This window comes from Primulina huaijiensis, chromosome 9 (genome assembly GCF_012295235.1).
Source record: "Primulina huaijiensis isolate GDHJ02 chromosome 9, ASM1229523v2, whole genome shotgun sequence".
Classification (NCBI taxonomy): Eukaryota; Viridiplantae; Streptophyta; class Magnoliopsida; order Lamiales; family Gesneriaceae; genus Primulina; species Primulina huaijiensis.
This window is the reverse complement of record NC_133314.1, coordinates 2,722,934-2,741,629: the sequence shown is the minus strand read 5'-3', so window position 1 is coordinate 2,741,629 and position 18,696 is coordinate 2,722,934. Positions and strand designations below refer to the sequence as shown.

At 32.6% G+C, this 18,696-nt stretch overlaps 1 protein-coding gene across 1 annotated transcript; it reads left to right on the top strand.

Moving 5' to 3' along the window:
• The first annotated feature begins 9,839 nt into the window (after positions 1–9,839).
• LOC140984672 (dirigent protein 21-like) lies at positions 9,840–10,424 on the top strand. The gene has a single exon (XM_073452218.1). It carries the CDS (start codon positions 9,840–9,842, stop codon positions 10,422–10,424), a length of 585 nt encoding a protein of 194 aa, XP_073308319.1.
• The last annotated feature ends 8,272 nt before the right edge of the window (positions 10,425–18,696 follow it).

Here is an 18,696-nt window from a genome sequence, read left to right as displayed (position 1 = left end):
AAGCTGAATCATTTTTTGATGCAATAACTTCAACTAATGTATTTTCCATATGACTACAGCTTTGAATTTAACTTAGAGTATGTGTCTTGTGAGACGGTCTCACGAATCTTTATCTGTGAGACGAGTCNAGCCAACTATACCGATATTCACAATAAAAAGTAATACTCTTAGCATAAAAAGTAATATTTTTTCATGGATGACCCAAATAAAAGATCCGTCTCACAAAATACGATTCATGAGACCGTCTCATACAAATTTTTGGCTTTAACTTATTGCACAAAATTCATTATTTAATTGATAAGGCCTTTGTCGAATATCCAATTGTATTTATCTTCCGCACTAAGACAAATTCTAAGTTGCTCATTTGATCGATCCTAATTGAGACCCAACTGAGAGACACAATTAGACAGTTTCACCAATCCTAGAAAATTTTAAAAATAAATAAATATATCAACTTAAGAATTTTTTTTTACCATAATCATAATTTTTAAATTTTCAACGATTGATCTAGAAATTATATAAAATTCTATACATATAAATCTTGATTTTAAAGATTGTCTAGAAATTGTATAAATGATAAAATCAAAATTTAATACATTATTTGCAACGACAATTCGACAACATATCATAAACATATATACAACTCTAAAGAAATATATTTTAAAACCTAAAAAGTTTACAAGTCTTATCAACTATTTGATCCACATAATTTTTTTACCGTAATTTTTCCTTTTTTATCACTCAATATTTTCAATATTCCATAATCATTAAACATTTATTAATTCTTGTAGCTTAATATTGTACCCCTGGTGTAATAAATACCATATAACTTAGTTATAACAAAAAATTTTTTACACGAGGCTGAAAAAAATACAAGATAAAAAGTAATTTTTTTTAAATATAACAAATTTGTGCATTAAAGTCTACAAACATATTTCAAAGTAGATTAGATATACAATTAATAATTTAAATGTATGATATGCTTGTGATATGAGTCAGGGTTATGCACTGTATGTGTTTTGAAATTTGTGCATTTTTGTTATGTATGTGCTCGAACAGTAACATTTGCTGAGTGACGACAATATCACTCACCCCTTACTTTACATTCCTCTGATAAATCAGAAGAATATAATGAAGAAGAGGAGTCGGACCAGTTTTGAGATTAGTGATTCACGAGAACATTAGTTTCGAATTATGTTTTATTTTTGTTGTAAAATGATTCCGCATTAATTCTATCGTTTTAAGTTATTCGGTCGTAAAGACAATGTTATTTCTTTAGAATTTATGATGTAAACTAGTTTTGGTTTGTGCTGTACTACGAGGCTTGTTGTTTTTCGATTGTGTGGTTGTAAAACAACGCCGATGTTGACTAACTCCAGTCTCGAGGCGTAAAAAAGGATACCAGTTTACACCAAAAGAGTAAACTGATAATTGGATAAGTTTTTCTGCACAAAACTGACTGCATTAGTGTACAATTGTTAGATAATGTTGATATGGACAAAAGAAAATCCAACAAACACTTTCTTTTTTGAAACGGATCGTTTTTGAAACTCAAGACCATTGGATTCAGAATCTATATATAGTGAAGGGATTCAATTTAATAACACTCTACGACTTTTACAGAGATTCAAGCAATCAAACTTTCAAGTATCTGAATTAAAACTCAATCAGTCGAGCACACTTTACAAGGAATTGCATATGATCATTGAGGATTATTGAAACGTCTGCCTTTCGTTTTCTTAAAATGTGCTAGAAATTTTTTGTTTTTTTAAACCTCCCTAGCATCGGCCGAACCACAAAAATTACATAAAATATTTTGGACATCATTTTAAAATAAACACAACTAACTATATATTTGAGAAATACAGCCCATACTATAATCTCTCAAAAATCACTCATAAATAAATAAAAGTCATAAAAATATTCTTAACATAACTTAAAATCATAAATAATAAATAGTGCGGAAAACTAGCTTCGGTCCTCGGGTTATGTGCACCTTCAGTCCAGTCAAATCAACCACCAAGACCTCCATAAACATAATCATCATAATCACCTGCATCAATCACACCTAGTGAGTCTAAAGACTCAACACGTCATATCCTTGATAACAAGTAATACGTAANTCACTTTCATTTTACATAGCGAAACCATTATTTGATTTTTTTAATATGTCAGTTTGACTTTTTTCCGCATTCATTTGTTAGCCAACTAATATTGACAATTGATAATATATAATTCAGTTTCCAACCCAACTAAATTAATTTTAAAGAAGTTAATTGTGTCTAATGTTTATTCAATCCACCCTTCTAAAAACTAAAACTGATCTTATCAAGTGGTATCGGAGCGGGACTTATTCTCGACTTTGAGCATTTCTTTTCAAATGGCTTCATTAAGCAAAATTCCGATGTTCTCCAAGGAAGATTTTGATGACTAGAAGATAAGAATGCGTGATCATTTAGCTGTTCATATTGATGATATGTGGTTTTTTTTTATCACAGATGAACAAATGAAGATATTGAAAGCCAACACAACAATAGCCATGGCTGACGCTGCTCCTTAAATGACCAAAATACCAGGAAGTGAAAAGGACGAATGATGACAAGAAAAAGCCAATCTTGACAATGTGGCTAATGACATTCTGTATAAAACTCTTGACAAATACATTTTTAGAAAAATCAAAATGTATAGACTGCTAAAGAAATTTGGGAGAAATTGATATAGTTGTGCGAAGATAATGAACAAACCAAAGGAAAAAAACTCTATATGGCTATATAAAAGTTTTACAATATCAAGATAAAGTCTGGAGAATCAATGTCTGATTTTGATGAGAGAGTAGTAAGTTGAATCGTGATAGAACTCAGTGCATTTGAAAAATTGTACAACAACCGAGAAGTGATTCTGAAGGTAATGAGAGAACTCTCAAAAAAATGAGATGTCAAGACTATAGAAATGCGTGAATCCAAATATTTGAGCATGATGGAACTCTATGATTTGTTTTCAGACTTAAAAACTTATGAATTCGCATTGCAAATAAGAGAAGACGGCCAGTCTTCCTCTCAGTTGACTAATAGTCTAACTGCTATAAAACTGGAATCATAAGTTTCGAATGAAAAATCAGCAGAACAATTGAGCAACGATGTCATGTCACTGTTTGTGAAAAAGTTTGACAAGTTTTCAAGGAAAAAACAAGGCAATTTTCAAAATTACAACAGAAGATCCTATCAAAATAGAGAGTCAACTTATGACTCCAATGCTTGTTTTAACTTTTGAGAGGCTAGTCATTTCATAACAGACTGTCATAAACTAATAAATGATGACAGAGGGTCATCTGAGAAGGGAAAAAGATTCTTGACAGATGGAGATCCAATGATGAGAAGAAATTCTTCAAGAAAAAGCATGACCATAAGCTACTGGCGGTCGAGAAAAACAAGTCAAAGTGGGCTAACTCACAACTTGGGTCATATGAATCATAAAATTCAAGTAGTTTCAGTGATGATGAAGAAGTGAAATGCTTGATGGCCAATGATGCTGAGCAGTAATCTACCAGTGAGCAGGTACTTAATTTTAGCTCAACAAAATTTTCACAAGGGGACCTTGTCAAAGCACTTTATGACATGGTCAATAAGTACCAAAGACTATCTCAATCATTCGAGTAAATTAAAGCAAAGAAAATTGACCTGTGAGACAACAAGAATGAAATTAACTGAGAACAATCTAGTGTAATATTGAGTCTAAATGGAGAGTTTGCTAAACTGAAAATTGAGAATGAAAGTATATATGATAAGAACTAGAGGTTTAAATATGAGAATAAAAAGCTAATTAAATTAGTTTCATCCTAGAACAAATCTTTAGTTATTTTAATTAAAATTCAAGAGTTGTATAAGCCTATTGGGACAAAAATGGTCTTGGTTTCAGCAACAACAGAAGCATTCTTGATACAATTACTCGACCAAAACTGGATATGTGCAATGAGAAATTGAAAAGTCTATCGTTTTAAAAGTGCGGAAATTTTTTTTTTTCTTTTTACAAGCTCATTTTTTGAAAATAAACATTTAAATATTTTGCATGCAGAAAAAATATAACATCTAAAAATGACCTTAAACACTTGACTGTAAACATAGCGCAGTTTTAAAATGACCAACATCATCAAAAATCAACGTAAACGTAAACATGTAAAAATCGTAATATCGTCAACATATAAAACTGTGTAACTTCTCTCAAAACATATGAATCAATATGCGGAAAAATAATGGTCCTCGGGTTGTGTCACCCCACATCCCGCCTGCCTACTCTGTTTTCGGCACCTCCGGTCCCCTGATCAAAATGCTCGCATGCATCAGACACGCCTAGTGAGTCTAAAGACTCAACACACCTGTACCAGTAATAACAAGTACATATACGTAGCACACAGCAGTGAAAAATAGCATAATCAACATACATTTCATGAGCTTAAAAACATGAACATAAGCGTGTCGTACAAAATCGTAACGTGTCAAAACCTGTCTCATCATGTTATCATATCGTAGGCGTAACCGTGACCTGTCAAAACATGGTAATAGCATGTATCATCGTATCAGCATATACGTGTTAAAATTTTAATTTGAATTCGGTTCATTAGCTGTGACTTCGTATCATCATGTCAGTCGATGGATCCATCTACGTGTAACCACGGTATCAGGCGGCGGAGGACATCAGCGACACTCTCACCCTTCAACTGAGCCCGGGCCTATCATATCATGTCAATGGAAATACGATCATCGGGCTCCCTCTGGGGCCTTTTCCCGCAAACGGGCTCCCTCTGGGGCCTTTTTCCTCACGATATCTCCAATCATATTATCGTGTCATCATGTTAGTCACGACTAAATCACTTCCTTCAAAACGTGTCATCATATTCATCACTTAATAAAAGCATGCATATACGTAATTTTTCCTTTAAACCAAACATGCATCATAATTATCATAATAGCGTAAAAATCGTAAACATGACGCACATAATCATTTAAAAATTAAAATATCATAAATTTGTGCTCAGGACGCTGCCAGGACCAAAATCTCACCCCGGGTGCAAAATGACCATTTTGTCCCTGGAAACCCAAAAATTACCGTTTTACATCTGGACCTCTAAAATTGACCCGAAGCTAACCAAACTCTTTAAAATGTCCAAAACATAATTACATAAATTTCTTAGATGTAAACTCGAGCCCGTTTCAAATTTATTTGATTCGTTTTAAAACTTGGACCGAGGTCCCGGTTTTAACCCAAATCGACTCGAAACTAAACCAAATTTTCCCAAACTTAACCCATACTTAAAATACACTCTAACAGCCCCTAAACTCCTCAAAATCAGCCCTCTAACCCACGGATAAACCTACTGCCCTAAATAACTTCTCGGCCACCCCCACAAGCACCATCCTTAACCCAACACATGGCTCCATTACTCAATTCCTTCGGTCCACCCAATTTCCACCACATGCCCAGCCTTTATGACTCATCCTTAAGGCCTTAATGAACTCCTAAACCAAGCCTAAACGAGACATAAAGCTGCTGTGCAACTAAAAGCAGAAACGTTCGAGCCTCTCCAAGAACAACTACCCGAGCTCTCTTCAACGCCCTTCGATCTGCTCCTGGACTGAGACCAGCTGTTCCAACCTTAACCCACCTCTCCTAGACCTTGACTGGACCCTCATGAACCAGCCCAACCCACGGCTGCTCCACCATGCAAACCGCAGCTCCCCCACGATCGCGGTTCTCACAAAAACACCAACCCGAAGCCAACACCTACATCTCACGTCGATCTCGCTTGGGCTGGTTCTAGCGTGCGCTGAACTCTTCCAAACCTTGTCTCAGACCCACCAGGGTCTGATCCGTGGCTTGGAACGGTCCTGGCGTTGCTGGCCCAACCCCTGTACCGAAACATACAAGGGACTCCACCTTCGATCTACAGCAACCCTTCTCAAGCCTCGACTCCAGCGCTATTTTCCTCAAACCGTGACATGCCTTAGAAAACTTAAAAAAATCATAGTGCATGAATTTTTAAAATTTCATGAATTAAATCATATCATGCATGAATTATGCATAAAATACATAAAAATAATTAAACACAAATTAATGAAATAAACATGCATTTAATGTTTTAAAACAATTTAATAAAACACCAAAGAAATTTAATAACTTGCATGCACGTGGTTCATGTGGACCTTCAAATTTTCGGGACGTTACAGAAATGCATTCATTTTTTTAGATCCAGTTTAGTATAAGAACATCAAGAACTCATCCCTCAAGTTGCAAAGCCGGTTGAAAATATAAGTAAAAATAGAAAGTTTGGTGTTGGTTACGTATATGAGAATTCCAATGCTAAGCCAAACTGGAAGCCTAACCAAACCAGTTTAGCAAGTTTAACCGATACTTTAACAGCAAGCATGTTCAGAAAAAATATAGGGTGACCAATGAAGTTGGAAAGGGTGAACAACATGTGGTTTCTACCGCACATAGAACACACCACACACATGCATATGCACAACCTATTTCGAACAGAGCAAGTAGTCGGTCAGTTAAACCGATCCAAGTTTGGTTCCAAAAAGACTAATCTCGTCTGGACCCAAGTAGATATGTGTACCAAGAGTTATTCTTCATTTGTGATTACATGGCACATGAAGTGAAATAATCAAGAAGTCAGTTTAGTACTTAGACATTGGATGTTCAAGGCACATAACCGGTAAAGCTAAACTGCTATATAAATTGATTCATTTTACTGGAACTAAATCACATTCGGAGATGACTCTCAAGGTAAAACCATAGGTAAGGGTAAGCTTATCCATGATAACATTATTATTGAAGATATACTATTTGTTGAAAATCTTAAATACAATTCGATTAGCATAAGCCAACTATGTGATCATGGCTACTCAGTTGAGTTCCGTAAGCTTATTTGTACTGTCAAAGATATTTCTAAATAGATTATAATGACATGTGACAGATGTGAAAATGCATACAAAATCTGTTGGACTACTCAACCTAGTGAACCAGTTTGTTGCTGATTTCAGTATGTGAAAAACTAGTATCTTCATCATCATTTATTAGCATCTTAAACAATGATTCAGACTTTGACTTGTGAAGATTATTTGTAGATCATTGTCTTAGATGCGTAATGCATACTGAATTTTTTCATTTGGATAATTGAGCTGATCAGGCTGACCAAAATACCCACAATATATTGCTCATGCCCAACTGATTGATGTTTTCGTTGCAATCAGTTTAGTCTTGCAACCATCAGTTTGTCTGGATAAAATTTTATTTAGTTCAACTGATGTGAAATATAACTTGTCCCAAATTGAGTTTTATGTTCATTATTTTTGGCTGCTGGTCATTTGCATCACACAACTCTGAGATATCATCAAAACATTGCAGCTCGTCAGATTTTCAGTTTGGTTGAATTCGAGTTTCAGTTTGCATCTTGAGTTAGCAATTTCACACTTGAATAAATATATTAGAAACACAATAAAGCATTTTGTTATAATCAAAATCAAGATTGTTAGAAATTTTAAACCCAACAGAATAGATGTATGTTCAATATTGATATCTTATTTATCAGTTCTTTGTCTACGTCAAAACTTAATTAATATCCAATCAAACATAATCAAGAAAATATAAATTTGTTATTATTTCGGAGGTTGATCAAGATTCGTTCCATTTTGTAAGCTAAAAAAATTTATAATCATTTAACAAGTATTAATAGATATTTTCATGATAATTCTTGTTATTTAGTTTTTTTCCCTATTGATAATTTACAACATTTTTCACAACTACAATATGAAAATTATTGGATTTACGCATTTTTATTTTTGATAATTATTTTACTCTGAAGCTAGTCTGGTAAAATATTATTTAACTTTTGAAAAAAAAAAGTCATCAATTAGCGAAATAAATAAATAATGTATAGTTTTGTTAACATGTCTGTATAAATAACATTCTCCAAAATCCAATATATTTAAGTTACTTGTACGTTGACATTTCCAAAGATAATTTTTTAAGTAGCACGTTTCATCCATTTGTAATTTTTTAAAAACAGAAAATTAATCGTGATACACATGAAGCAAAAAATAATCACTCTCACATGGCCGTATCGTGCCTTTTTTATATATATATTTGTGAAGGTTTGCGTGTAAAAATTTAAAAAGTCAAAAGTATTATATACAAAACCTTATGTTGTATTTGGATAGACGAATTTGAAATACATAAATTTCGATTATTGTTTTATCGTTAACAGTGAAACAATAAATGAAATTTTAAACTCATATCTTACTTGTTTATACATTATTTATACAAAATATAATGAATTTCAAATGTCTCGATTACTAGGTGAACTTGAAATCCTCAACCAACTAGAATGGTACCTAAAAATAAACAGAGAAAAAAATGTAAAAATTAAAATAAAAAACAAAAAAGTATAATTTTAAGTACGTAATATATTCTATACCTCCTGGAAGCGACTCCCAAGACATGATCGACAGATTGCAATGAGGCTGGCAAATGTACTATGTCAATTAGTGATATAAATATGTTTAAGAGACCAAATTCATTTCGTGGAGGCAATTATTTAAATACTATNAAAATACAAGTTTAAATAAAGTAAACGAGAAATTAAATTTTTTTTTTGATGCATTGAACATTGGGATTTGAACATAGCTAGATCCATTAAACATGGCCTTAATACAGCGAATCTTCTCCAAAAATCCAAAATAAAACTCTAAAAATCATAGGAAGACTTGACAAGGAAATTGAAACGTTAAAATCTCCCCCACAAAAAAAAAACATTTGTAATATTGTGTCAAAAGCTAGGCAATTTATCAAAAACAATTTCCGCCAATTTTTTTTTTAAAAAAAAGAGACATTTTTTCATCATCTTTGGTGATACAGTGACATAAACTTTTCTCAATAAGAGAGAGCCCTGAGTTCATTTCCAAGTAAACGTGAAATATCCTCACTCAGCCTCCAACCCTGAGTGTAATAAAAAAATGCAACCACATTTAATGAATTCAATGTTTGACACGCCCAGGGTCGAGGCTGGCTAAAGCTTGAAGTATAATGGACCTTTATAACCATTACTTCGTATATGTCATCGTTTTACAAAAAAAAATTAACTCAAGTTGTTATAGAAGTAAATTGTATCTGTATATAAACTCATGTAAAATCTTCAATTTTTCCCATGTGGGAAAATGGTATTACAATCATCTATTTTTCAGAACGTGACGTTCTCGTCGCGGCCTGAATCTAGCTCCTACAGGTTCAAGAGGTGTGACTCCCGTGATATAGTACTTTGCCCTTTATAATACTCATTTCCCGGTGTTTCTACTGATGACCGACTTTAATAATATTCCGTCACCTCCTGAACCCAAGCTCACGCAAGTGCGACTACATAATGAGCTCTTATAGCTTACTTCGCTTTCGTCGTCATTTTATGAAAATGGTTAACCAAAGTTGTAGAAGTCAATTGCATCTTATTATAAACTCTTTGAAATCTTTAATTTTTCTCACATGCAACAAGGGTATTACACATTTTTTAATCTATTCTTATGCGAAATAGTCAAATCCGTGGCATAACGGACCAATAAGGAGTTCATGAACAAGTTGGTAGTAATGGAAGTCTTGAACTCATTCGTCGTTCCTAATTTATTTTTCCGATGTAAGGATAATAATTGAATATTAATAAATAATAGGTGAATTCTAGTTGCCACATTTGATTTTTCTCTATATAATCCCATTATCATCCACCGATGATCACTTGCCATACCCAATCTTTCCTAGTAAATTCTCAAATTTATTTTGTTTAGAAACCAAATATGTCCAACCTAACAGTAGTTGTGATCTTGATGCTTTCCTCATTGATGATATCAATACCAAATTCATCTGCCAAAGAACACGGGAAAGATGAAGATTTAGAATGGTTTCAGAAGCTATGCCAACAAAAAGAAGAAGTAACCAAGCTCCATTTCTTTGTTCAAAACAAACTAGCTGGTGAAAATAGAACTGTGTATCAGGTAGCAAATTCTTCCATCACTTCCAGTTCACCGACCAGCTTCGGCCTAGTTGTGGTAGTGGATGATCTGCTGACAGTCGGGCATGAAGAAGATTCGGGGGAACTTGGCAGGTTTCAAGGGCTGATCACTTCCTCGGACTTGAAGACTGTGGCTTTAACCATAAACATTAACATAGTTTTTACATCGGGTAAATATAATGGAAGTACGCTGTCTATTTTCGGAAGAAATCAGTTACAAGATGCCACAGTACGTGAGCTGCCTGTGGTTGGCGGCACCGGAGTATTCCGCATGGCACGTGGATTTGCGATCGCCAGCACTTTTAGCTCTTTCAACGCTACTACCGGCTCTGACGTTTTGGAATATACTATCTATGTTTCTCACCACTGATAACTCCGGCATATGCTTGCTGGCATATCGAATAAATTCGGGCTCAACAAATAAAAACCATGCTTAGATGTATGGGATCTGCATTGTGTTTCTTGTTTTTGCGTAACTTTTCGATTCGGTGTCGTTGCAATTTCTTCTACTTTGATACAAAAATGTGACTACTTTTTTGTGCAATTTGAACATTATTTTTTTACAATTGTAATTCGAATATTATGAGAACCCAGAAATCTGATATGTTAACACTAGTTTACTTCGACACTTCCTCCATTGATAAAGTTATAACATACTTAGGACAAGTCAAAGCATCCCTTCGAATATCATAATTAAGAACGAAGAAAAAGACGCAGTGGTAGGCATTACGGGTCCTATAAAATTTGTTCAATTAAGGAAAGAGATCATAAGTTGATTAATGATTAAACATTTTTGTTTTGTCAAATGTTTGGCTCAAGTTTTACGTAGGATTTTTGTCTTATTATGCATCATTCGTCGTCTCATCCACAAATCAAGCGATGCGTTATAGTTAAACTTCAATACAATTTGACAGGCGGTGAAACAAAAATTGAAGTACTGGATGAGTCTACAGGTTCAGTTTTATACAACTTTTTTTTTTATTGCATTAGATTAATGTTCCTTAAAATCCACACGTTATATTAATAAGGAGCTCATGATCTAATTTCTTCTGTCTTTCTTTCCTTTTTTTTAAGACTTGTTCCCTGAATGAAGAAGCATCATGTTATGAATGAAATCTTAAAATTTTAATTTTTTTGATAATATTAAAAATTTAATTTGATTTGTAGTAGTTCTGATTTTTCCTCATTTACTTTGAAGCCATATTTTATTTTTTCATTTTCATTATATTTAATATTGGTCTTTAGAATGTACATTAATTGCTATAATATATAAGTAAATACTCGATATGTTATTACTGTGTCTGTCAATGTCTGATTTTTTATTCAAATATGATTAATTTTAATTATATTTATCAAAATTATGATGGTCAAACGGGGTTCACAACGTATAACTAACCAAGTTAGCACATAAGATTAGAGCTGTTAAAAACGAGTTGACCTGAGATAGCCAACCTCGACCAATCTTGCCTAGACTTCTCCGGCCTCCAAAATATTTGACCAGTCGAATAACGTTATATAAAATCATGTGGAAGTAACTCAAGCTGATTCAATGAATATTGTTGTCAAACTGATAAAGAACTATTTAAATTATGGTGTATATGTGTGTCGGAACTTATTGTGAAAAAAGAAGATAAATGAACATAAGTTTAGTCATCACAATTGCACCAATTAAATAGAAAAAGGTAATATGTTCACAATAATTGGTTTCAAAATTTGCAAATTACAAAAATATACTACTAGTGTTTCAGAGTCGAACCGAACAAGCCGGTTAGACCGAGAACATGTCACCGGTTCGGTCTAGACTACTCAAAAAAAAATTTTGACTGGTCAAACTGGTCAAGAAACAGTCAGATAAGTATTGAACCGGTGGAACAATTCACATTATGTTAATTTTTTTAATTATTTTTAAAGTTTTATTTTTGGTTACATATATTATTATTTAGATTTTGAACTTTGTTAAAATATTATTTTAATACTATTAGAGCTTGTTTGATTTTTTAAACCTTGGAAAATAAATATTTTTATTATACGTGTATACATTTAAGATCTTTAGAATTTATTATATTATTTACTATAATATATTATTATTTTATATAATATAACAGCGTTCCGATCCGACTAGTTTAACCGTTATTTTAAGATAGACCAATTCGATCATCGGTTCGGTTATGAAAACTTTATATACTACTATATTTTATTTTTTAGTTACTACACGTACATTATGTTTACAAAATCAAATGAACCAATTTTATCTCATTAAAGATTAAAAAAAAACCTTGTACGTTCTTCCTCTTTTCTCAGTGGCAAAGATCATACCAATGCACATCTGATCAAGCTTCTGAAACAAGTTCAAAATTAAACTTCTATTTCAGCCAATAAAATAAGAAGTGATAAGGGCACCAAGTTTATGAACAAATCCCTTGAGATATATTTGTATAAACATAGCATACATATGTGATTTAGAACAGTTTGTTATAAAGTGTCCAGTCTTGCCATAGTCGAAACAAGCATTGGAATTATTAGTTGACTCCCTCTTTTGATAAGATCTTCGGTGGGATCCTTGATTCTTCATTAGGAATTTTTCCAAGCTTTTTAACAAACAATGACATGACACTATTGTTTAATTGTTCCGTTGATTTTTCATTTGAAACTGATGGTTCCAGTTTCACAGCAGTTAGAGCATTAGTCAATTGAGCGGTATAAGAGGTAGATTGCTCATCCTCTCTTGTTTGCAATTTGAATTCATAATATATTAAGTCTGCAAACAAATCATGAAGTTCCATTTTGGTCAGATCTTTGGATTCATGCATTGTTATAGTTTTGACATCTCATTTTTTTTTGGATTCTTTTCATCACATTCAAGATAACTTCTCGGTTGCTTTACACTTTTCCAAGTGCACTGAGTTTAATCACATTTCCACTGACTCTCTCATAAAAGTCAGACATTGATTCTCTAGATTTTATCTTGATGTTGTCAAACTTCTGTACTGCCACCGAGAGCTTTTTCTTTTGGTTTGTATATTAACTTTACGTAACTGAATCTATTTTTCACGTAACTGAATCTATTTTTCATAAATTTCTTTGGCAGTCTTACACATTTGATTTTACTAAAGGTGTTTTGTCAAGATTATTAATGTACATAATATCTTTAGTCACATTATCAAGATTGGCTTTCTTCTTGTCATCATTTTTCGATTAACTCATTGGTTTTTCTAACATTTGAGGAGCACCTTCAATGACGACTATATCTATATTGGCTTTTAATATCTTTATTGGCCCATCTGTGATAACGAACCACATATAATCATCTTGAGTAGCTAAATGAACGTTCATTCTTATCTTCCAGTCATCAAAATCTTCCTTGGAGAACATCGAGATTTGGCTAAATGAATGAATTCGAAAGAAGTTTTCAGAGTCGAGAATAAGCTTTTCTATGATATCACTTGAAAGGATCGGTTGAGTGTTCAGAAGAAGGATTGAATGAACACTTGAACTAAATTTAATTTTAACTTTGAATTCAGTCAGTTTAGACACTGAACAATTTCTCGAGTGTCGATTCAATTGACTAACACAGATGTGTGTGGAAAGAAGCCAAACTGACATATTAGAAAAATTCAAGAAAGGACTTGGCTAGGTAAATTGAATGATAAGCTGAAAGGAAAAATGAATGAAAATAGACACATGCTTGTTTATGGATGTCCGAAGAACTCAAACTCCTATTTTACCCCTTCTTTCGTTTGGGAAGGCTCACACTTAAAGGCTTTGATTCTAACAAGCAATTTGCAAAAACCCAGTTTAGTTTGAACTTAAATACTCACTACAAGAAATTCTGCATACAACAACGCACATACGACAACGGTTTTTGTGAAAAACCGTTGTCGTATGTTTTTAACAACGGTTTTATCCATAACCGTTGTCTTTTGAGGGTCAAAGGGGTCAAAGACAACGGTTTTTAAAACGTTGCAATATTTAGCGACGGTGTTTCAAAAACCGTCGCTAATTTTAAATTTAGCGACAGTTTTAAAATAACCGTCGCTAATTTTAGCGACGGTTATAACAAAACCCGTCGCATGTTTAAAATTAGCGACGGTTTTACAAAACCCGTCGCTAAAATTAGCGACAGTGTTCTGAATCCGTCGCTAATTTTAGCGACGGTTTAAATATAAACCGTTGCAAATTTAAATGATGCGACAGTTTCAACATTACCGTCGTCAATAGCAACAGTTTTAACATCACCGTCGCCAATAACGACGGTTTAAACAATAACCGTCGCAAATTGTCTATAAATATCACATTTTCGGTCAATTTTCCTCTATAACACTTCACAATACTTAAAATTTTTCTCTTTTACACCATTTTATCACTTCACACAACAATTAAAATTTTTCTCACCACTTCACAACACTTAAAATTTTTTTCTCTTACACCATTTTATCACTTCACACAACACTTAAAATTTTTTCTCTTACACAATTTCACACAACACCTAAAATTTTTCTAACCACTTCATAACACTTCAAAATTTTTTCTCTCTTATATAATTTTACACAACACGTAAAATTTTTCTCTCTTATACGATTTTACTACTTCACAACACTTAAATTTTTTTTCTTTTACACTATTTTAGGTTCGATTATAAGTATTTTTTAGATTTATTAAATTATTAAAAGTATTTTTTTTATTTTTTGAAACAAATTAGCGACGGAAATTGTGATTAATAACCATCGCTAATATTAGCGATGGTCTTGATTGGTAACTGTCGCTAATTTCAAATTAGTCATTTGAACTAGCGACGATTTTAGGAACTGTCGCTAATTTTGAATTAGCGACGGTTTAGGATAAAACCGTCGTTAATAATTTTAGCGACGGTTTTTAACCTATCACAACGGATAAAAACCGTTGTCGTTGAACGGACTTTCAACAACACCCTCAGTTACAACAGTTTTCAGAGCGTTTTTGGTGTAGTGACTGTCAAAACTGAAACTCTTAATACACCTCAACTGAATAGATAACATCATACAAACTGTGCCAAATACAATAGATTACAACACTGTAATATCTCAGAATTTAATGATTCTCAATGATCAGATACAATTTTTGTAAAGTATGCTCGACTGATTGGTTTATTTTAAATGTTTGAGAGCTTGAATACTCGAGTCTTTTTTTTCTCTTTTTTTTTTAAATCATGGAGAGCTTTACTAAATTGAACTTCTCCTTTATTTATAGACTCTGAATCCAATGGTCTTCGACTTTCAAAAAGGATTCGTTCCAAATAAAAAAATGTTTGTTGGTTTGTCTTTTGTCCACGTAAATATTCTCTGACAGTCGTACACTGTTACGGTCAACTTTGTACAGAAAAATTTATCCAATCATTGTCAAATGATGTCCTTGTTATTTTTGTCAACTGGTAGACTTGGTAAACTGATGTGTTTTAGTCCACGTCATTTTAGTCTTAGTTCAGTATAATTGACTTGGTTTAGCTTGTTGACCAGTTTAGCTTGGTTCAGTTTTGCTTAATTCAGTTTTGCTTAACACCAAAACTTTAATTGATACAACATAATGCTTATCGAGAAGAATTTGAATGAAAATGTTGTGGTTGTGATTCCAGAACCGTTTAATGTCAAGCCAGTTGAGAACGGACAAAAAACCTCCAAATGAGTTCTCCAGTACTCCTTCACATGCAAATGTACATGTTTCTGTTGTTGTTGCTATTGCTGCACCTGTTCAACCAACTTCTTCGTCATTTTTTTCTGTTGTCGAGTTTTCAGCCTTAGAAGATGTAATAAATTCAATTGTTCTGGAAACAGATGTAGAAGTCATTATTGTTGCTTCTCTTCCGTTGTTGATGATTTGATAGCCTCTGTTGTACCTCCTACGGTTTCCTCAACCCTGAAAATGAAGAACCAATTTTTGATGTTGTTGAAGCTCCCCAAGTCCAAGAATCTGTGCTTCCTGATCTTGAAATGTTCTATGTCGATCTTCAACAAGAAATGAGGGAAATTAGGTCTGTTGATCCTGAATCTAGTACGTCTGTGAACCCAGATTTTCAAATGTCTTCTAAACCAGAACATAATATTGATCCAACTTCTGCCCTGGTTCTGCATTCTGGACATTCAGTAGACATTTTTTTAACAATCAATGTGTTGCTCGCTTATCCGAGATTAAAAAACGTATGGATGCAGAATCTCCATTTGCTGATGGTTAGACTGACATAGAAATTGAGATGAAGGTGTTAAGCGCAGCTGCAATAATATCATTGAAGTTGTCAAAAACATTACTTTTGAGCAACCTGGTGCTAAATCTGCTTTCGACATTTTCAAAGATTTTCTGGCCAAAAAATTTTTGTCTATCAGCGAAGATGTGACTAAATGGATTTTCAGCTTTCTAGTCTCAAATCAAAATTTTTTAAAACTCAAGCAGATGTTCTACTTGCTCAGACTGATCTTTCATCTTCCGTTACTGCTCATATTAATTATCTTCATTAACTTGATTCAAAACTTGAAGCTTTATATGCTAAGCTTACTGATCAATCTCAGTCTCTTGAGTCTTTGGATAATCGGAGTTGACAATCTTTATGAGCACTTATTTGAATTTGTTCATCGGGCCAAAGCCAGTGTTGCTAAAAAAGGAGAATAAGATGCAAGAGAAAGAGCATAAGCAGAACTAGCACTATATCAAGTTGTTAGTGAAGATGAGGAAATAAACGAGAGGAATAGACTGAATATCAAGATTTTTTTTACTTTAATTACTATATTCATTATTTTAATCTTGATATTTACACATTTCTTATTTCTGTTCGTATAGTATATTTCTTGCTTTATAATTTCTAGGTTTTGGCATCACCACAAAAAGAAAAATTATTAAAGTTATCTTAATTGTGGTGATGTGCTGATGAAGGAAAATCATAACTCAAGGAAAACTAGAATCTTAGGAAAACCAGAACGCTTACTAAGAAGAAACTCCAGTAGATAGTCAATATCAAACATTAAGCCAAACTAAATTACAACACTTCATGCCCAGAAACAGTAGACTTCATGCTAAGTCTCTTGTAATAACATGTCAGACTAACATCAAATTATATAATCTTTAATAAAAGATTGTTATATCTGTTTTGTTTGTACCTTTTATAAGAGGATATCCTCACTTAATATGATCGTTTTGTATACAAGTACATTTTATTTAATGACATTAAATGAACCTTACAAGATCATTTATTACTCTCTTTAACAAAGTCTATTATTTGATTCAGATACTTTTAACGGAAAAAAGAGTAGTTCTTTCTTGAACTTTAAATATGAATTATATAAAGGTCTCTCAAGGATTCACAAAGAATCTCTTTGAGTCTTGAACTCTGAATTTATCACGAACAATATTTAAAAAGACTCAAACTTTTCAAAGTCAAAGAAAATCAGCACACACTTTAAATACTTAGCAGATTCAGAAGATCATTTGTTCTATCTTTATTCACACTCATTCATTGTTTCAACTCTGTAAAATGTGAAGTATTTATAATATGAGGAAAAAGTCTTTCTCAAAATTAAATCTATTAAGTGTTGTGTTGAAATACTAAGAGTTTCTGGAAGCAAAAGTAATTCCTATCAGTTGGGTTTCTACAAGTGTGGACTTATTAAAGTCTTCTAATGATATCTTCTAAAAACAGAAAAAGAGGAGACGCATAAGAATTTTGTCCTTCGATCTTTCAGAAACAAGTTCTATGTCTCATTGTTTTCTACTATATTCAATTTCATTAAAATGTTGTGGACTATTTCTGCACTTATCAAAGTAGTCTGCTGCACTTTTCAAAAATGAGATCAGCTTCTGACTTCTTAAAACATTACAGAAACATACATTTCAAAAGCAGATCAGCTTCTGACTTCTTAAAACATTACAGAAACATACATTTCAAAAGCAGAAAATTTTGAAATTATAAAGTATTTATTCAACCATATCTAAAATCGATTCTAACACACATCAAACACTTCAATGTTATAAATATGTGAAACAAATGAGTTAACATCGAAGATGAGATTATAAATTCCTCGTAAATACGAATTAAAAGTGTCAAGATAAAATTTTGATATATTCTTCTGACAACTTTTTCAATGAAAGATATGTTGAAGTGAAAAAGAGTTGGAGCCAATGGATAATATATNAGTCGAGGATCAACATCCAGTCCTCTAGCTAGCTGTAAAGTTAGGCTATAAAGATAAGACTTCTCAGCAGTTTAAATTCTCAACTATGAGTGGAGTTGCTTCACTGAACTTTGATTTGGACTATTCCAACATGATGAGTCCAAACAGAAGTTAAATTCTTTATTTTGGTACAGTATCGATATATATCGTTTTATACCCAAATAAATATATTTTTAAATTTATATATATTATTTCGGTATTTCGGTATANAAATTTTGAAATTATAAAGTATTTATTCAACCATATCTAAAATCGATTCTAACACACATCAAACACTTCAATGTTATAAATATGTGAAACAAATGAGTTAACATCGAAGATGAGATTATAAATTCCTCGTAAATACGATTAAAATTGTCAAGATAAAATTTTGATATATTCTTCTGACAACTTTTTCAAGGAAAGACATGTTGAAGTGAAAAAGAGTTGGAGCCAATGGACTATATATAT

Bases quoted from the DNA above. Each gene is read 5' to 3' on its own strand.
- LOC140984672 (XM_073452218.1), top strand. From the start codon at position 9,840: ATGTCCAACCTAACAGTAGTTGTGATCTTGATGCTTTCCTCATTGATG.